This window comes from Asterias rubens, chromosome 17 (assembly GCF_902459465.1).
Source record: "Asterias rubens chromosome 17, eAstRub1.3, whole genome shotgun sequence".
Classification (NCBI taxonomy): domain Eukaryota; kingdom Metazoa; phylum Echinodermata; class Asteroidea; order Forcipulatida; family Asteriidae; genus Asterias; species Asterias rubens.
Genome location: NC_047078.1, coordinates 6,707,634 through 6,729,946, shown reverse-complemented (window position 1 = coordinate 6,729,946; position 22,313 = coordinate 6,707,634). Strand labels below are relative to the sequence as shown.

At 37.8% G+C, this 22,313-nt stretch overlaps 1 protein-coding gene across 2 annotated transcripts in view; it reads right to left on the bottom strand.

The window, feature by feature from the left end:
- Positions 1 to 22,313, bottom strand: part of LOC117301527 (DNA-directed RNA polymerases I, II, and III subunit RPABC3-like) — a 44,171-nt gene that overhangs the window by 4,887 nt on the left and 16,971 nt on the right. The window contains exons 2-3 of one of the 2 annotated variants that reach the window (XM_033785548.1): positions 14,532 to 14,615; positions 11,051 to 11,231 (exon numbers count right to left, since the gene is read on the bottom strand). In XM_033785548.1, the coding sequence (XP_033641439.1) occupies positions 11,051 to 11,231; positions 14,532 to 14,615 (265 nt within the window). Of the gene's footprint in view, positions 1 to 9,625; positions 9,869 to 11,050; positions 11,232 to 14,531; positions 14,616 to 22,313 lie in introns of those variants that run through there. The other variant, XR_004520327.1, reaches the window with a different exon arrangement.

The window sequence follows — 22,313 nt, the reverse complement described above, 5'->3', positions numbered from 1 at the left end:
GGCATTACGCAGACTGATTAAACTACACAGTCCAGTTACCCAATTGTTTCCATCCACTCTTCTCAAATAGAAATCTGGTTTCTGAGAGATTCCAAGAATAAACACCTACGCCACAAACAATATTTTGCTATTATTACATTATCTTAAAAAAAATGTAATTTGGTGAAATACCTCACACCTTGGGGTAAGATCAACCCACAAGACACCTACATGTACTCGTATCCTTCCCCCTTCTTCACATTTACCCTGTCAACAGAAAACAACCTAGTATGACAACCAGCCTTGTACAGCAAGAAAACAAATCCCAGAGAACCAAAGATTGTTTTATGCCAGGGGTTGATGAATCCATTAATAAGCTAACACCATGTTTGTCTAGTATAATTGTCTCTGCTTCACTGCACATCATCACAAATTACCAGCAATCAAAGGCTAATATTAATAGAAATCACACATACACAAAGCTTCTAAAAGCAATCTAGTGACATTTCCTTTGATGTCATAAATCATTGTATATTTGGAAAAGTCATATTTTCCGAACTAATTTGATAGAGGGTCGACTACCTAAGAGATTGCGACATGCAAGGTTGCCCAACTATAACCCCTTTCTACAAACACAAATCAAAATGAAACAAAGTGATTCAGAAAACCATGATCAAAACCTGGCGGTGAACTTTGCTATTAATCTACATCACAGATGTTGAATGTTGATACTAGTCGATATGCTTGTCTAATTTTGATAAACAAAGTAAATGGTTTCTGCAACTGTGAAATATTATATTATAATCTTAAAAAAGGGCGACGCGTGTTTGTCAGAAATAAACAAGTCCACTTAAAACCAAATTATGCAAAGTGGAATTTAAGTTGATATAGATTCAGATGCATGCAACAAAATGTCCAGAGCAATATTCATTTCTCAGAAAAATGCCGAGAAAAATACAAGTTCAATTGCAGATACATGTATAAATCTTTCCAGAAGTTTGTTTTGGTAAAACATAGCAAGACATACACAGAAAGTTCAAGTGCTTAAAAACAAAGACATTTAAAAAACGTAAAAAGTTCAGAGAGTAGTGTAAACTAGGGTTGTTATGTCGATGTTGAAGATTTTTGCGCTGGTTGAAGGTTAAGACATTAGCTGAAGGTTATGACGTTGGTTGAAGATTATGATGTTATTGAGCAATTAAGATGTGGGTTGAAGGTTATGATGTTGGTTTAAGCCTGTTTGCCCCGTTTTTTTCTCCTCAGTAAAGGGCACCCTACATGAATGAGGAAATTGTAAACTTCTACTTTTTCATTCAGTCGATGCGGAGCATCGGATGATGGCCCTCCAAACACGTTGGTCCTCCATTGCTGTACGTAGCTCTTCCCGACGCAGTCCAGAGTCCCGGCACAAGGTGTCCACATAGGTGGTTTGTGGTCTACCTCGGGAACAGTGACCTTGACCTCGGGAACAGTGACCTTGAGTAGGGGCCCAAAGCACAAGCTTGCTCGCTGCCAGCTCATCATGTCATAAACTTCTACTAGGGCATTTCAAGGGCATCAGGGCAATGATCAGGGGCATGGAGGCAATCGCCTTTGTTGCCTCTGTGAAGTATCAGGCCTGGTTGAAGATTATGATGTTCATAGTTGAAGGTTAAGACATTGGTTGAAGATGTTCATGGTTGAAGGTTATGATGTTAAGATGTGGGTTGAAAGTTATGATGTGGGTTGAAAGTTATGATGTTGGTTGAAGATTAAGATGTTGGTTGAAGATTATGATGTTGGTTGAAGATTATGATGTTTATGGTTGAAGATTACGATGATCTGAAGGTTACACAGTTGGTTGAAGATGAGTGGGGCCACCCTATAGCGGCTTTGTGAGTAGCCAGTTGGTTGAGAGATTATTACGGACAACCAGCTAACCACACTGCCACTACAGAATGGCCAGATCCAACGCCGTTAGTAGTGTCAAACTAAACTACACAAAGTTGAAGACTAATACACGACCTGTATGAGTGTTCAAAACATATATACATAAAAAACATGGTGTGCAATGGTAAAGGCAGTGGACACTACTGGTAATTACTCAAAATAATTATTAGCATAAAACCTTACTTGGTAACGAGTAGGCCCCCTAATGGGGAGAGGTTGAAAAAAAGCATTTTGAGAAACGGCTCCCTCTGATGTGACGGAGTTTTCAAGAAAGAAGTAGTTTTCCGCGAATTTGATTTCGAGACCTCAGATTTAGATGTTGAGGCCTCGAAATCAAGCATCTGAAAGCACACAACTTCGTGTGACAAGGGTGTTTTTTCTTTTCTAGTAATCTCCCAACTTCAACGACCAATTGAGCTCAAATTTTCACAAGTTTGTTATTTTATGCAAATGTTGAGTACACCAAGTGAGAAGACTTGGTTGGTCTTTGAGAATTACCAGTAGTGTCTTGTGTCTTTAAGTACGTAGTTGGGCATAAAATCTGCACGCTGGAGGCAACACCTTAACGTATTTCATATCAATATTTTCCACATTGAAAAAGAAGCTCTACAAAAACTTAGACCATTGCCCACCGTCCAGCCGAAAAAGGTGCTTAGCAAAATTAACTGCCAAGCCTAAATAAGCAGATAATCACTGACAAGCAACCTACATTACAGGGTACTTAGGTTGGTAACTTGGTTCTGTTAGGCAAGTTTTGCTGTTCCAAACCATGCCCGACAGGATTCTGAATTTTTCAAATATCAAAGCCACTGGTACAAATTAGAATTGTCATATAGAGTGCTTAAATTCCCCCAACCGAGAAAACAGAATAAAACAGTAACGCGTTTTTTTATTTTACATGCCAAAAAGGCAATTTCTTAGAATCCTAATTCAGTCTCTTCAACACTAGGCATGCTTGCCTTTGGGAGTATAGTCCCAGTCATCTACACAGACAGCACAGATTGACATGAACACAGTAAAGGGAAACCTTGCCTTTGATCGGGCGAGTTGGTCTATGAAAAGCGTTTGAAACCGTTCGGTATAAAATGCATACATGGTCAGAAAGATGCTTTAAAAGTAGAACATAACGATCTACACAAATATGTATTTGCCTTAAATACTTCGTAAACTAACACGGCACACCATTTTGTGGAGTCAAGTTTTACAAAGGACTGTCAAATTTCGGCTAGATACTTTAATCGTTGTTCATAAAATTTGTTCGTTGAAATTTTTGTTTTTTTAAAAATCAGCAATTAAGTCTCACCAACTTTAAATTAAATTAAGCAATTATTGAAAAGTTCCCGATCAGAGTACATGTTGTAAAAACATTATTAATGTTAAGACATTGGATTAAAGTTCACTGCTACAAGATCTCTTGACAATCTTACTCGAAGTAACACCAATCATAACACATGTACGCTGTATTCAGACGCTAGACACTGTCTGCTCCTTTAAAGAGTTGGGTTCATCTAAAGTTCAGCTATTCTCTGTACGTAGGTACGTATGAATCACCAGTAAAATGCACAAAGCAACAACATCCAAGCCGTGGTCGGTCTTTCCTGCCAATCTGACTCTACAGATCATCTCGTTAAGGATGAGAATAATAAAACCCAAGACACGGGGAGGACACTTTCGGGAAAATGTGGAACGGAGGCGAAGATGTTCGAGGGAAACAGCGGTCATCGTCGTGGGAGGACTGAGTAGGCCTCAAAGACGCGGCGAGAAAGACGACAAGACTGCGTGGATATTAGATAAAAGATGCTTTGAACACGACCACGCAACCGCAGCGAGGATTTACTTTCAGGACAGACGGTCAAGGCAGACGGAGTAAACAAATTCATGTTAATTTGATGTCAGAGTTAAGTAAGATGTCTGGTAGAAGAAGGATGGACGGAGAGACGAACAGGTGGTTGAGAGGATGAGTAAGGGGCAGGGTGAAGATTTCTAAATGATGCTGACTGACAATAATGCTGGAAAGAACTTTGTAAAAATTTATACTTGAGTTCCCAAATGGGTGCTCTTCGGAGGGAGGGGTCTTGCAGACTGACAAACAATGACAATAGAAGGTCAAAGGTCAGACAGAGAATAACAATGTCAGCCAGCAGAAAGTAAAGGAAACAATTATCCTGAACAAATGGACAATGGATTTCCCAAAATTAAAGGGCATTACAATAACCCGACCAAGAAAAGATCCACTGCAGGCCTAACATTTTTGAAAGGAGAATACACCATATTCTTTCAAAATGAAAATTCTTCAGGTTTGTTTTAAAAAGAATTTCAGGTCAAAACAAAGGGCAACAGAGAGCTAGGGCTCTGTTTCTAAGGGGTAAAATGGCCCCTGCTGCTACAGGTAAACTGACCTCTGTTGTTACGAGTACCACAAACTTTGTTGCCAGGTCTGCTTGGTTTTCAGGCTGTAAACAACAGTAGCAGGTAAACAATTTTGTTGACAACAATCAATTACCAAGCCTGTATGTTTCGTTTTTGAAAGGGCAAGGGCACCAAGGCATTACCTCTTTGAAAGGGCAAAACCTAGATGTCAACACTATATGAAGGAATTGTACATTTAAACAGGACCATTTAAAGGGCACCAAGGCAATGACCTAAGGGTATGGAGCCAATAGTCTTTGTTGCCCAGTTAAGTGTCAGGCCTGTATATTACACAATACAAACATGACTCGCAGAGAATGTGGGAACATCCAAAACAAAACCAACAGGGTTTACCGCCAACCCGACACTACTCTTGTTTAGAAAAGTATTAAACTGAAAGTAACACCAAGGAGAAATGGGCCTGGAAAGACAACAATGAGTGTGCACAAATATAAAAAAAAACACACCATATAAAGTATACACCCAGAGCAGGATGTGAAACTGCAACTAAATAATAGCTGATGTCACTACTAGTATCAACATAACAGGAAGTCCCAACAGTAAAACTTTGCTGTATTTATTTATTTTGTTTTAATGCTACGCCCTAGCGAAGTCACCCCATCCCAGTCAATCATTCAGGCTGGTATGAAAAAAGAACTCATCCCAATTTCATAAGGTTGTTTTAAAAACAGAAAATACGGTTTGACAAATTTCTTTGCAAAGGTAAAACCGAGTCGGGCAGCAGCCACAACAATGCAAACTCAATGTAATTTTTTTCACAAATATTTTAAAGCAGCCACTTTATCAACTTGATCCCCGATTACTATGCGAGACATAAATGTCATGACCCACAGGTCACGTACCCAGCTTGTGTCAAAGGTCACGATGATTCACCAATAATGATGATTCTATTGTTTAGTTCAACATCAATAAACCGCGTCAGAGTTTCAGACAAGTAAAAATGCAGATAGTTCTTTTCATGAATCATGCTTGAAAACTTGCTAACGAATCTGTAATGGCTCGTGCTAAATTCATTTGTTGATTCTGGATAGACGATTTGGTTAATCAGCGCTTGTCAAGTTTCCCAGATATCAAATGGCTTGATGAATTATAATATAGCTGTATAATTGACACTAGGCATGCCCTTATCAACTTGAAGCAGGTTGCTTCTACTAATGTGAAAAACATGCGTGACCGTTTAAACTGAAGTTGTGAATGATCATTATCGTCAAACTGGTGTCAGAGGGGAAAAGAAGAGGAATTCAGCTGGTCCAAGAAAAAGTTGCATGCATACACAACCAACCAAATTGAAAAAAAAACCCCAAAAAACAGGAAGAACTTCTGCATTTAACTTTTTTTCTCGAGAGAGACACTTCAGTAGAGAAGGAAGAGGATATATCGGACTTTCCTTAGATGGTGACACTTAAGGATGAAACATTCAGTCTGAATCACTTGCTGACTCATGATGTGGCATGACAACAACTTGCTCTCACTGAAAACGAAAACCCTCGACATGGGTTTAAACAAAGGTCATCATGGCGTGATGGCAAGTCTCTTCCATGTGGTAAATGGCTATACATGTAGATATGGCATATGGGTTATGGCTTATGGCTAGTGAAGCAACAAGATAGGCATTGATAATAGCAAAGCTACATGTAAGCTTGGGCGATATCGATTTATTTTATTCACGATATATCGCCGACAATATATCGCGATATTCGATATAATCGCGATTAATTAAATTTGACATCATCAGTCTTCAAACTCCCAGTGAAAGTTTTGGAAGAGACAGTCATAGCATAAGAGAGGTGTTCTAATGACCTATTCTTCTGGTTTTACTCCAAACCTATGGGTTGCAAGATGTCTCAGCTAGGAAATACATCGCGATATTGCGATACTTAGTCGATATCGCGATATATCGCGATATATCGATATTTAGATTAAAACCAAATTGATCCGATATCGAAATCGTTTCCAAATTAGTATCGCGATATTCGATAATATCGTGGTATCACTCAAGCTTAGCTACATGTACCAATAACAATCTCAACTTTTACTTCTGAAATAATTATTTGATGAATAAACAAGATAAAAAAAACTAGAAGCTGTCAAAACTTTTTGGGTTAGTGCAGGGGTCAATTTGGAAACAGCCAAAAGTAATGTGTTTACAGTTAGAATGGGCCAGCAAGTCAATAAACGTCAACACTCCTTCATATTGGAAAGAAACATCATAAGAACACAAAGTAAACTCTTAGAAACACTTAACTGAACATTAATTTATGAACATACGACGTAAAAAGTTGCATTGCGTATGTCAATAATCCAATATGGTTTGAAAATTTAACCTAACATTTTCCCCAAGAAAACCTCTGCCGACTGATTTACAATATCAAAAATTAGACCATGTGACGTTTTGACTGGTTCCCTGTCCATCGTGTAGCATCCACCAGACATCGCAATGGAACCAGCAGATGTATTCACATTGATTGATGTCACATGAGAACACTCTGTTGGTCCATAGCGCTGTTGGTATTGTCCTCTCTGCTTGTGCTCCTAAACTTTGGAACACTTTACCCAATAAACATCAGATGCTGTAGTGCTCTTCCATTGTTTAAAAACTTGCAGAAAACTCATTTATTTAAATCCTCATACACTTAGCTCGTTACATGTCTTGACAGTAGATTATTCATTGTATAATGTTTTATTGTGTTCTATATTTCTTTTTTTGTACACTTAGCTCGTTACATGTCTCGACAGTAGATTATTCATTGTATAATGTTTTATTGTGTTCTATATTTCTTTTTTTGTTGAATATGTATTGTTTTTTGTTCTGCGCCTTGGAATAGGGTCTTGTACACTAGATAGATGGCGCATTATAAATGCATTATTATTATTATTTATTATTGTAGACCGTGAACCTCTGGCCGTGTCATTGCGGCTATACAGCTATGACTACGGCTGGATCACCTTGTCATCATGCATTGAAGACTAGAATACCCTTGACAACAGCAATAGCTGTAGCCACAACTGTAGCCGAAGCTGCCAATTCAAATATGGCTTCACTCTCGGTAATGTAGTTATCAGAATACTGGCTTACTTCCTACTCTTCAGCGATGACGTTTGATGAACTTGTAATTTATGAAAATGGCTAATAGGCCCAAGATGTATTTTGAAACAATATCAACTATTTTTTTGTTCCTTTCTACTTTACATCTTCCAAGAAAAAGTAATGGCTCAAAGAAATTTTTTGGGGAAAACAAAATCCTGAAAAGATTCTACTTGTTGAGAAAGCAGGACAATGTACATATTTTCATAAAATGAGCCCGAATGCCATCGGAATGAAAATTCTTTGTATATTCCTGGATGTTAAAAGTGCAATCTAAAACTTCCGACTGCATTCCAAATAATATTCACATCGGAATGAATTTTGTTGGGGTATATTCCTGGTAGTCAAAGTGCAATCTAAAACTTCTGACTGCATTCCAAATAATATTCACTTCTGACAAAATGGTTTTATTGGACATATTATTCAGTCATTACCGTCTTTTTGACAAAAAGGCTTTTGGATAAAAATTTCAATTTTTTTGTTCAGGTCGTTACCAAAGTACGACCCTACCTTAAACTTGATCACGAATCTCAGTCATAAATTTGTATGAATGCATTAAACGTGGCCTCTTGAAACGAGAATGAGTCATTAGAAGAAAAACTGACAAACATGCAGTCATGCAGTCAGACACACAACCCAAATTAAATACTTCCTTATCAGACAACTGTGAACAATCCATACCAATTATCCCAACTACTTTATCCTTCGTTACTCATACTTGACATACGTCCAAGGACGCCGGCTCAATATTGGTAAGCATAGACAAATGTGCTTAGCATGAAGTAATCACAAGCCAACCACAATGTGTAGTGTATTATCCTTTATATCATTCATAGCTGACAAATGGGCTGAATGTCCTCAGCACAGAAAAATGTGCTTACCACAATTTATGAGTAACAAGCCAACTATATCGCGCCAATAATCCTAAAACAAACTCACTACCTAATTCTGCTAAGCATGGAATGTTTACAATGCTTCACAATTTAGGCTATAAATTAAAAAAGCAAACAAATAAAATAATGTTTCTAAACAGTAACAGTGTCGAAGGTCTATAAAGTACACACAATTTTATGGGTTAGATTTTAAATGGGTTCTTTACTTGATCCAGTGATAAACTCGTACTGAAGACATTTTCCATTGCAAAATGTTCCACCGATCATAGCAGGTCTGTCCATCATGGGGCTTTTTTTAAATTTTTGTTCTTGACATACGCAAGAAGAAGATGGGGCTGAATCATGATTTGTCATCTTTCTGAATCATTCAAATCGCGACCGTCTAGGGTTTTTCACTTTAATCTAATTACAGTTCAATTTCATTTCTTTCTAAAAATAGTCCCGGCATAAGTGTTTGACACAGCATTTTATTCTACCAATGATTTTGGATATGAGTCAATTTATTCGTGGGTCATTCGACTGCAATTCGTTCAAAAATTTTAAAAACCACTTCAATTATGAGATTTGATCTGTCAAAGTTTGATAAAACTGATATGCCTCATTGATAGATACAAAAAAATAAAAATAAAAATTAAGGTAGAATAAAATAAGTTTGATGCAAAAAAAACCCATAATAAATAGTGGAAGTGAATAAAATGTATATACAAAGGTTTGGATTGAAGCTGTTGGTAAGACTTATTTTGTGGTTGAGAAGTATCCCCAAAATAATGTCCATTCACTTTGTACCCCCTCTGGCACTGTTTATGGGGCAAGTTGAAACATGACTTTACAAGGACAAAACCATTATAAAGTATACCTTTGGTTTTTGGGACTGTTCACTTGTATTAATCCCATATAATTGTAGATATTATACAATAAAAATAGCCTATGATTATTTGAACTGAAAGGAAACAACCTGCCGACACCTATAATAATGTAGTACAAATCTGAGGCTTTTCAAAATGTTCACTTGATTTGATGCAACCATAATCAGCATGTTAAAATTACTATATCCACCTGCTACAAAGTCATCATTACTAAGTGTAAATTAGATTCAGGAAAAGGACATTGGCACTACAAATACAGCATATTCTAAAAAGATGCAACAAATCATTTGAAAGACAATTTGACTTAAAAAACTCCTCAACCACAGAAACAAAACTTGTACAGAAAAGTGCAACTTTAGAAAAAAACGTAATGACAAGAAAGGTCATTTCAAGGTTTCAAAGTTTCTAGGTGGTTTTAACAAAACAGCCTTACAAGAACTCACCAGAGATGACAGTGTAATGTTCCAATAAGCAATGCAAACACGTTGACCATAAAGTCTCCACAAATAACAGGCTGTCGAACCTCTCTCGCTGGCAGAGTCGATACAAGCTATGCATCATCATCATCATCAAAACACACACATGAGACAACCCTCATCATCACAGTGCTAACTCACAATGATTTCACCACGCAGGTTGCTGCTAGCTGCGAACAAGCCATCTGAACATTATGACCAGAAACTTGCCTGGACTTGTCTTTTATGCTGTTTAACTTCCTGCCTGCCCCAACACATACAGCACAATGCTAGTTATTCAGCTTATGCAAATGAGCCTGCGTGAGGTATGAATCACTGAGCTATTACACACAGCCAATCGGTGACCTAGATTCCCACTGTCTGCTTACAAGTGGGACTGGGTCATGAATATGTATGAGGGTAGGGAGACTTGGGAGTCACTGATTGGATAGGGGAAGTTTCTGGGATTGGGCTGGGACGAGGAAGTGGAGTGTGGTTTTTTTAAAAAATAATATTGGAGGAGGAAATGTGGTGCTTGGGTTCTTATCAACTGTGACCAGTATTTTATGCTTTTTATCAAACAAGCACACATTGCAAAGGGACTGTGTCCCATTTCTGAGTTAAATCATTTTACATTTAGGTGAGTCTACTGATATTAGAACAAAAGCGTTACAGGTAATTTTTCTAAGAAAACCCACCAAAATATATATTTTACAGCAATTACTTGTTGCTATTAATCCTAGCACTACAAGTACAGACTCAACTGAAATTAAAACCAAAGAGGTACAGGCAATCGTCCAAAAAAAAACAATAAAAAAAAAACATTAATAAAATATTTTAAGCAAAATTACTTTTTGCTTTTTATCCAAAGCACCTCCAACCACAGATATCATACAGGATTTTAAGAGCTGACGAAAAAGTTGCTGACAGTACTCAAATTTTCAAATCAAATTAAAACAAGCAGTACATGTACATGTATAGGCAATCTTGACCCCAAAAAAGCATATAGATCTGTGTACAGTACAATTTATTTATAGTTTACTCTCAATTACTTTTTGCTTTTAATCCTAGCACAGATGTGTACACACATCAAGCATATCATACAGGATTTGTAAAGAGCTGACAAAAAAAGTTGCAGACAGTGTTCATGTTTGCTGTGACCATCCATACACATCCAATATTAAACTGGTCAGTGAGAATGTTGGTTTATTCTGTTGTACGAGTCAGGGGGAAAAAAAAGGGAAAAGCCATGCACAATTTTCAGTTTGTGAACACATTGTTCTTTTCACAGAAAAAAATGATCCTTCATTAATACCGTATGAACTTAACGACCAATATTGGGGCTGGTATAAGTTTGATAACAAATTCGAATAAAAGTCTAGCAAAGCTCAAGAAAGCAATAAATATACTTACAATCTTGAGGCGGCTTCTGTGTTACTCTCATCTCCTTCAATGCGGTACACGATACCATACATCACATACTCAAAACTGTCTGCTCGAGTAGGCGTCCCGTCGTCAAGGGGTGTGTATTCACCATCATCAGGGCAACCATCTTCCCTTAACGTCGTCGCTAGAACCAGACGGAATTTATCACCTGTTGAAGATGATAATAATTCATGATAATTTGGGAGGCTAGTCATCCAGCTGAGAAGCTGAATTGCGAAGAACGAGGCTAAACGTGTTGGAGATGCAGCTGGCATGCGAGGGCGCCTAAATCAACCAACCAACGGAGCAGAGCCAGACATCGAAAGTGTAGCTTAGGAGAAAACCGTTGCACAAATCTACTCACATATATGAGAGGCGAGCTGAACCGAGAGAAAGCGGCTTCGTGTTTGAGATGCAGCTGGAATGCAAGGGCGCCTACGGCAGCCAGCCACATGAACCCATGAACATAGAGAAGAGCAAGACATAGAAAGTGTAGCTTAAAGACAGTGGACACTATTGGTAATTGTCAAAGACCAGTCTTCTCACTTGGTGTATCTCAACAATATATGCATAAAATTACCAAATTGTGAACATTTCAGCTCAATTGGTCACCGAAGTTGCGAGATAACTATGACAGAAAAAAACAACTTTCAGATGCTTGATTTCGAGACCTCAAATTCAAAATCTGAGGTCTCGAAATCAAATTCATGTAAAATTACTTCTTTCTCGAAAAATATGTCACTTCTCTAGATAGTTCAGTGTTGAAAAACATTTCTGTTGCATATGAAATACAGTAAGTTTGGAATTACACAGAGGCCATCTGGGTGTAATTTCATAGAGCTGCAAAAAAGTTTGCTGCAAAAATTTGCTTAGCATGAAATTTCTTCCTTGATAAAAACATGATTACCAACAAAATTTCCATTTGATGCATATTGCCCGTTATTGGTATTCAGCTGTTGATTGCTTATCCTGAAAATCACGTGGAAATTTGGTTGGCAATCCTGTTTTTATGAAGGCAAAAATTTCATGCTAAGCAAATTTGTGTGCTTAGCAGCTCTATGAAATTGGGCCCTATTGCCTCTGGTCTTGGCCTTGGTGCCCCTTCAAATTTTCCCTGTAGACTTTTCCTATAAGCCTTTTTGAGGTATGACAGTCGTGATAGGAGTGTACTCTTTGGTTTGGGTGCGTATACACAAAAATTTACCCAAACCTTATAGTTTTGTAGCATTGTGTCCGCCATATCTCAAAAAGGCTTAAATATGGAAGTGCCCTTTGCAAAAAAAAAATGACCCTGCCCTTTCAAATATGATTTCCAGACTTGTTACTGCCTTGTACAAAAGCTGGAAGACTAGTGAAATGACTAACTAGTTCCACAGTGGGGAAGGGGTTTTCCCCTGGTGTTTCCGCCAGTGGCTGCTGATTGAAGCCAGCCAGCAACTTGTAAACCAATCAACTAATAAAGGGAAATTCCCTACATTAAATAACAATTTAAGGGGAATAACTCCAGGAAAACTCATTCCACTCTTAAAGTATCCAAAGAACTTTTTTCTCTTTTTCTTCTTCTTTTCTTTCCAGAAATGAAACTCTGTGATAACCCCCCACAAAAAAAGGTGTGAGGGCAAAGATGCATTTATAAACAAATTTATGCTGAGCAATCAAACAGGAAACCAGTCACAAATGGTACACATGACATGACATTTTAGATGGTGCTTTTTCTGTTACAGGTAGGGTAATAGATTGGTATTTACTCCAAAAATTAGTGACGATAAAAACTTGGCCAGAGATGGCCATGGCGAGAGATGCGGTTGGTACTCACTGTCACATCGCTAAACGTGGAATGGATGGATTCAACATTTTTGTTAAAAAACTTGGCAGTTTTTGTCTTTTTCTCTACAAGTAGACTTTGTACTCTGCTGAAACTTTCACAATGTGACTTTTATTGTATCTTTTTTTGTATACCTTTGCCTATAAATAAGTACAGTGAGCAGAAGCACATTGTTTAGGCTTTTTTAATTCAATGAAGTATGTCATTGTGTGGTTGAAATGGACATCCCAAAACAGGGCAACCCTTTTCAGTGTTTGAACATTTTGATTTTTCTTTCAAAATGGTGGGCTGGTGGTTCAAAAGAAATAACTAAAAAATCTGAATTTTAAGAACAAAATTGAAGGCCTATTACATTTACAAAATCTCAAATCCTTTGTTCCGAGGCCCATATTGTTGTAGTAGGAGAGAAGCCTGCAAAAAAAAACTACTCAGGGCTGGTATGAAACAAGGAAGTCCATCAAACAAAAACAACGTCAAGTATCCCTAGAAATCTAGAAGGGAAGGAAAACCACAGGATGTTCATGTCGGACTGATAACAGAAATTGGAAACCTCTGGTTCAGAAAATGAAACTTCTCATATTATGGCTTTTTAGCAAGAACTGTTTCGAGAAATTTACCCAATTTAAATGGCAGCTTCTGCTTGTACGGCTGATAGATGTAACAGTGTGTTTTCCAAGATTATATGTTACATTGATCCAGAATTAGTGGTTGCTGATGAAAAACCAAATACTTATTGAATTTACCCGATCAGTGAGATGATTAGAATAACATTCAACATAATAGGGACAACCTTTTCCATAATCAGTGAGATTTTCACCTTTTGCTGTGTTTTTTTCTTCTTCAAGGCATGAACTCTCACAGAATGAAGCATGTTTTACAGTTCTGATCAATACTACATATAGGTTGCTGTCACTGAGGCGATCAAAGTCAAGTTGGCCAAGTCTCTTGCAGACCTTGAATTTTATTCTTGAAAGGGCACAGCAGTTTCCCTATAGAAGGGGCACTTCTATGAGGACAACTTGAATTTGTATTCGGAACTTTGAAGAGGGCACCGCAGCAAAACCACATGGCACCACTGCAATTGCTGAGGGTGCCATGGATTAATTCGAGGCAGTGCTCTTGCTTCTACACAATGTACACATCAGAACAAGGATAGATTGTAATAGATGTTAAATTTCCATCGGGATAAAGAATATTAATTTTGGTTTTTTACCCATACACCGATGTGTGTCTTAGCACTGTATACTCACTACTTTCCCGAATCTTGTGAAAACAATATCACAGGCATGTTACTCGGGTGGGATTCGAACCCACGGCCCTTGCAAGTACTGATGGATAGATTGGTTTATTTTCACTGAACTTTCTGCAGAATCAGGGAGAAATAGCAGCTCCGCATCTTAGCCACAGAAGGAAAAATAAAAAGGATGCATGTACAATGTACAAGATGGGCGGCCAAAGCAAAGCTTTTTGACCTGAGAGGGAGCCCTCTACAGTGCCGGAATTTTATCTTTAAAAGGGCATGGCCATTTTCATTTTGCAAAGGGCACTTCCATCGGGAAATCTTTAAGTCAATGAGAAACTTTTGACAGGGGCATCCGTGGCCTGAGTGTCATTCCAAGTCTGAGTCTTGTAAGGTATACGTACCAAGATCCACCGGGTACAGCTGGGTGTTCACGTCAAGTAAAAGGTCCATCTTGAAACTTTCACTCTCGCAGTGGAGCCGAGAAACTGTCAAGAAACAAAATACAAAAAAAAGGTGAGATTCGAAAGTTGGTTATCTCGTTTTAAAAGCTACAAAGTCTATGACATTTTAAAAGAAAAAAAAAAACCTTGGGTACGGACAATATTTCTCCTCAAAAGTGAGGAAAATTATACATGTTTACTACCCACAGAACAAAGATATTATAGGCAGGTGTGTTAAAGCCATTGGACACTTTCGGAGCAGAAAAAACGAAGTTCACAGACTTAAAAATAACTTACAGGGTTTACAGAAGGTAATGGTGAAAGACTTCTCTTGAAATATTATTCCATGAAATGCTTTACTTTTTGAGAAAACATTAAAACAATTATCAATACTCAATATTTATTTTAAATACATGTCATGACATGGCGAAACGTGCGTAAACAAGGGTGGATTTTCCCGTTATTTTCTCCTGACTCCGATGACCGATTGAGCCTAAATTTTCACAGGTTTGTTATTTTTTTATATATTAGTTGTGATACACGAAGTGTGGGCCTTTGGACAATACTGTTTACCGAAAGTGTCCAATGGCTTTTAGGCCAATTAACTCAGTTGGTGGGGCACTGGCACATTAACCCAGAGTTAGTAGGTTCATGTCCTGTCATAGTTAAGCTTGGGCGATATCACGATATTATCGAATATCGCGATATTATCGAATATCGCGATATTAATTTGGAAACGATTTCGATATCGGATGGATTTGGTTTTAATCGAAATATCGATATATCGCGATATATCGCGATATATCGCGATATATCGCGATAATCGCGATATATCGCGATAAACGCGATATATTGCGATATCGATTAAATATTGCGATGTATTTGCTAGCTGAGACATCTTGCACCCCATAGGTTTGGAGTAAAACCCAGAAGAATAGGTCATTAGAACACCTCTCTTAAGCTAGGACTGTCTCTTCTACAACTTTCACTTGGAGTTTGAAGACTGATGATGTCAAATTTTAATTAATCGCGATTATATCGAATATCGCGATATAATGTCGGCGATATATCGTGAATAAAATAAATCGATATCGCCCAAGCTTAGTCATAGTTAGGGCCACTGATTTTCCGTTTCAGAAAAGTGCAAATTCCGTTTGGCAAAAACATGAATTCCGTTTCAGGCACAAAAAATTCCGTTTCATGTTTTTTTAATTAGATAAAAGGTTATTTAATACCCAGGGACACACTTATAAAAATCAATTTGAGATAAGTTACACTGCTGACTTCGTAAAATGTTCATTTGAACTGACAAATTTCAAAAAAATACTTTAATTTTTTTTTTTTTTAATCGTGGATTATTTTGTATACTGCTTTTCGATGAAACAAAAACATGTAGTCAGGGTAAAAAGGTTGCACTGTGACTGCAGTATCAATGCACATGATGTGATAGACTTGATTCCAACTCTAAAACTACAGTTGATTCTCTGCATCAGCCACATCATAGGCTAATGACAGGAGTGTATCCACAAGAGGGCGCTGTTTCAGCATGATCAAAGACTTGGGAACAAGTCTATGCCCGTGACCGTTCTCCATCCACAAACAAAATGTCAGCCATTTTGTTTTCGCTTTGGCGACAGAATGTTGACAGTTTACGGTTTTATTTTAGACCTTTCCGAGATGAAAAAACATTGTATGTGTTCTTATAGATCATAGGTAAGCTAGTTTGTGTATTATTGTTGGTAAAAGAGAGGGAGAAAATGCAATTTGGGTGAACAAAAAATGTTAAAAACGTGCCGCGAATAATGCCCTTCGCTGAACCATGTTTACAACGTGTGTACATGGTGTGTGTAAACATGGATGATGGTGTGAAGTAGAACAGAATGATCCACGGTTGCGATCTCGTACTTTTTAATGGTCTGATTTCTGATGCTTTTTTAGTTTAACAAAAAGAATCTTAATAAAGAATGCAATTTCAATAGTTTTGGCGTCAAGAAAATAAAAAAAAAAAAAAAAAAAAATTTCTGAAATCCCGTTTTCCGTTTCAGAGGGCGGATTCCGCGAATTCCGTCCGTTTTCCGCGATCGCGGAAAATCAGTGGCCCTACATAGTCAACAAGCTATGTCCAGCATTGCAGACACACTCAGTTGATTGAGCAACGATAATCCGGAGGTCACAGGTTCATATCCCACTCTGAAAATATTTTCTTTGTTCAACCCCCCCCCCCAAAAAAAAAAAACAGAACCATGAAACAAGGAAGTTCTGAAACCTAAACAGGATGACAGAGTTTTTATTGGACTGTGTGAAATTAGAAACAAATATAACCAAGGTAAAATAACATTGTGATAAAGAATTAAAATGCACACTTGGAGTATTTTACAGACCCAAAGAGTCATCAAGTTACAATCATTAGGATTCTAACTTTCTGGTCATGAAGGTTTTTCAATAGACCATGTGAACCTTGTTTAGAATAAGTGTGACCTTGTACATTCTTTCAGTATTCTGGCAGGCACTGTACTACACTGGTCCTATGGGAAACCTGACATTTTGTGTCATAATTTCCACATAAAACCAAGAGTTAAAAGCTGGACAAGTTTTGAGATGTGCATTCTTTAATCATATCAAAAGTTGATAAGAATGAGACAGTGAAATCTCCATCAATTATAAGATTTGATGTTTTCTTCCATTGAGCTGTGTACAAATCATGCCTGCAGGAAGTCCAGGCTCTGTGGCTCTTTTGTAAACATGTGATGTCACAGGTCACATGTCACAGGTCACATCGTCTATAGAAGAGCACTTTTCAAAATGGAAATGACCTTGACTGCCGTCGATTTCACCAAACTCTTCCTAACTTAGGATTAATCTGAGGACTTCTGACGAGTTAAGTTCCGTAACCAAAGGCATAGGAGGCATTGAACCCATCCTAAATTACGACGAGATAGGATTCATCCTAGCGTTTTGTGAAAACGGCTGCCAGCCTGGGATGGAACAATTTCGGCAAAGAAAGACACAAATAATTGAAACGGTCATAATTTACTTCAAAATTTATTTTTGTAGCACATAGACTTTTCAAGTTTTCCAAAAAATAGAAGTGCCCTTAACAACAGTGGTCTCCATGAACAGTGGCCCATCTGGCCAAGCGCTAGTTAAAACACTTGAGGACCAGTCAAAGTTCTGGCTGGCTAGTTCAGTGTTGAAAGGCATGTCTTTTCAACATGAAATAAGCACTAGTGAAAACACTGTAGAAATGACAAGCTAAACGGCCCTGCTGACTAGTCCCTGAAATGTTAGCAAATGGAAAATTGCCTTGCACTCGAAAAGATGAAAATCCAGGCATTCATTTAACATGACACAAAGAAGAACCAGTAACATGCCTGTGATATTTTTCACAGGACTCGGGGAAAGTACTGAGTATACAGTACTAACACACATCGGTCTATGGGTAAACAACCAAAATTAATAAAGAAGAATCAGTTCAAAAGTAAGACTCCATCATAAAATCCCTTCTTAAAAAGATTTTTTTTTTTTTAAGTAATACTATAACCATCCTGATAAAAAAAAAAAAAAGGAAATAATCTTCCAGCACAGAGTCTTTGTTTTTTTATTCAGACACAATCAGTTTTGGGCAGCTGTCTCTACATGGATGCATAAGGTCTCAGAAACAAAAACTACCAAGGCCAAAAGACCAGGCTGGTTGGAGCTGTGGAAGGGAAAGAGGAAGTCCGTCCAGGCCTCTTTGTTATCTACAAACACCAGGTCTTGTGGTGATACTTCAACCACGCTCCAACTCTCAGGTCACAACTTGTACTTTGCATGTCGATTTTAAAGGGTCTGGGTACTTTTTGTAGGACACAAAACACAATGTCCACAGATTTACATTAAACTTACACAGTTTGAAGATTATGATAGTAGAAAGCTTCCCTTAAAGCCATTTGACACTTTCGGTACAGAATATATTTTTTTTTAAGTTCACAGATTTACAAATAATTTACAGGGTTTACAGAAGGTAATGGTGAAAGACTTCTCTTGAAATGTTATTCCTTGAAATGCTTTACTTTTTGAGAAAACATTTTAAAAAACAATATCAATTCTCGATATCGAGAATAACAGATTTATTTTTAACACATGTCATGACACGGCGAATCGTGCGGAAACAAGGGTGGGTTTTCCCGTTATTTTCTCCCGACTCCGATGATCGATTGAGCCTAAATTTTCACAGGTTTGTTATTTTATATATTAGTTGTGATACATGATGCGTGGGGCCTTGGACAATACTGTTTACTGAAGGTGTCCAATGGCTTTAACATACTACTTCCTGAGGTGCTGTAGTTTTTGAGAAATGAGTAAAACAAGTGACAAAAATAAAGTTTGTCTCAATCCTATAAAGTTGTAGACGCATACCATAAAACTAACATGTGAGAAGTTCATATAAAAACCAAGTGTATGTTTTAAAAAATATTTCTTTTCATTTGTTCTTGCACAAAGGGGGAAGAAATATTGACACTTTGTTATTCTATAAACCTACAGATCAGTAATGGCCGACTCTGAAGTAATTATCAAAATATTCTTTTAAATAAAGATTAATTACCCCCAAACTAATCCGTTGGCTACTCTGCCTAAGGAAATAAAGAAGTGTTTTTCATCATCTAGGGATGAGGAAGTGAGTTTTCACTTTCAACCAGAGTGGCTCCAACAGGCCTCGAATAAATGCGGAAATTGCGTGACTGCAAAACGCCTCTTCACTTTCATTTTATTTCTTTTATGAAACAATTTGTGACCATATTAAACTCGTTTGTATAGTGTTAGTTTTAAGGGTGTGTTCCTTTGTTATCTTTCAACACGTTTGAAACATGATTTCAGTCGGATATATTTCTTCGGAGGATTGGTACTTTGATCAGTGAGCTTTCTTAAATGTGGAAACTACATGTACTCAATTTTTGTAATCCCTTACTTAAGGCACTGGACACCTTTGGTAATTGTCAAAGACCAGTCTTCAGTGGGTGTATCTCCACAATATGCACAAAATAACAAACCTGTGAAAATGTGAACTCAATTGGTCGTTGAAGTTGCGAGAGAAGATTGAAAGAAAAAACACCCTTGCTGCACAAGTTGTGTGCTTTCAGATGCTTCAATTCAAGACCTTAGCCGAGGCCTCGAATTCAATTCAAATATTTTAGTGAGAAATTATTTCTTTCTCAAAAACTACGTTACTTCAGAGGGAGCCGTTTCTCACACTGTTTTATACTATCAACAGCTCTCCATTGCTCGTAACCAAAAGTTTTTATGCTAACAATTATTTTGCATCATTACCAATAGTGTTCAGTGCCTTTAACCTTACACTGCACCCACAATTGTCACTGACTTTGCAATCCTCCCTTTTTACTGTGAATTGCAGATACAGCACATTCCAGAATAAATTGACATTTCTGAGAGAAGATCAAGTGTACTGTACCCATGACCCAATCAAGAAAGTCATAATTTCTACTTGTGCTTTGAAAGCAGTTTTATCCGATAGTCAAATTTTGCTTTCGGTTTGCATCACACCAATTCCATTGCAACCGACAATAGGTGCTGTTTTACAGACCAACCCACGCGGTTCCTACAATCAAAGTAATAGCACATACAGTGGGATTTACCAGGGCCAAACGTGCACATTTAGCATTCCATTAACTCAACCACCTGTGACCAAAACATTGTCTGACAAAAATTGTGCCATACCTGTATTTGACTTGTGAATTCCACACCATATCACTTTTTCTACAACTCATGAGAATGAATGAAAGTCGGGTGTTCTTGTTTTGAAAGCCAAGAACCTCATTGAGGAATTCTTGTTGAGCATACATAGGGGTACTGCTTCTATATGTAGGGTACTGTTTGCCTTCGAGTTTGTAATGTTAGGGTTCAATGTACTTTGAAAGTAAACAAGGGTACGTGTAGCAACATGACAATTTCCTTGGGCTTGGGCCTTCTCTTCAGGGCCCGATTTCATACCTGATGGCTGCAGAAACACACAAAGCAGCTAAGCACGACAAAAACGCTTACGGGGTTACCAGACAAAATACCTCATCACATCATCTGTGACTTGTATCCTGCACAAATCATCACAAGAAGATCTGCTTCAAAAGCGAGTTCAAGTTGTTCAAGCGTTCCTTAAACTCGACCACCTGTGACCACGAACATTGTCCAGAAAGTTTTCCCAAACCTGTATTTGACTTGTGAATTCCACACATGTCACGTTTTCTACAGTCATGAATGAAAACAAAAAAGGGTTGTCTTGTTTTGAAAGCCAAGATCCTCAATAAGAAATTCTTCTTGAGCATACATGGGGGAGTACCTACTAATGTATAGGGTGATCTTTGCCTTTGAGTTCGTAATATTAGGGTTCAATGTGCTTTGAAAGCAACCATGTGTAGTACATTGTAAAACTTTCCACCCGAGTTTGACAATTTTCTTGGCTTGACTGGTATCTTGCACTAATCATCATAAAGAAGATCTGCTTTAAAAGCAAGTTTCAGTTGTTTTGTTTTTGTCACAGACAAATCATTTTGAGAAAACCAAACTCTCCAGAGTGCTGAACTAAGTCGAAAACAGAACATTGTCATTTAGTCGAGTAAGCGGCAATTGTCAACCACACTCAACTTTTTACAGTATTTTTTTTCCCAGTTTGCTATGGCATGCTTATCGGATGAAACATCCTGTTCTACAGGCCTCGCATCACTTGAGCCAACTTTTACAGGCAGCTTGGAGGCAACCAACTGCACGTCTACAGACAAATCCTTTTGAAAAAAAAACATCCTCCAGTTGAGAGCTGAACGAAGTCAAAACAGATATTCAACTTTGTCATTACTTGAAAACGGAAATTGTCAACCACACTCAACTTTGTACAGTGTTTAAAAATTTGCTATGGCACGCTTATACAGAAGATGCATCCTGGTCTACGGACCTTTTCACACAAGGCAACTTTAAAAGAACATGTTGCCGGATCGGACGAGTTGGTCTATAAAAAGCGTTTGAAACGGTTTTGTTCTGAAATGCATATGGTTAGAAAGATGTTTTTAAAAGTAGAATATAATGATCCACACAAGTATCACTCAAAATTGCCTTTTACGTCGCGAACTAACACGGTCGGCCATTTATGGGAGTCAAAAATTTGACTACGAAAAAAGGCCGACCGTGTTAGTCGGCCATTTATGGGAGTCAAAAATTTGACAACCATAAATGGCCGACCGTGTTAGTCGACGAGGTAAAAAGAAAACCACGCAATTTCAAGGCATATTTGTGTAGATCATTGTATTCTACTTTTACAACATCTTTCTACCCATGCATTTTATAACAAACGGTTACAGGACGCTTTTCAAAGACCAACTCGACCGATCCAAGGCAACATGTTCCTTTAACAGGAAACCATTTTGGGGCTGGTAACATGTTCCCACTAACCAAGACTTTTCTGTGCTCAGCAAGTTTTTGCGCTTACACTAACAGGCATTATGAAACTGGACCCTGATCTTGACAGAAATGAACTTTTTAGCAGGCTTGGTCATAGTGAGGACTTATAAAGTTCATGCCCTTTTACAGCATGTCAGGTGACTCATTGCAGAGTTTAGTGGACACTGATGATTCATACATGGTGAATGTTTTATATCTACAGTGTATTTAGAAATGTATACCTGGATACGTAGACTTTAAAGGTGAAAATGGACTGAATTTACCCATTGACCAATGGCCAGAGTCCAGTAATTCTAGCAC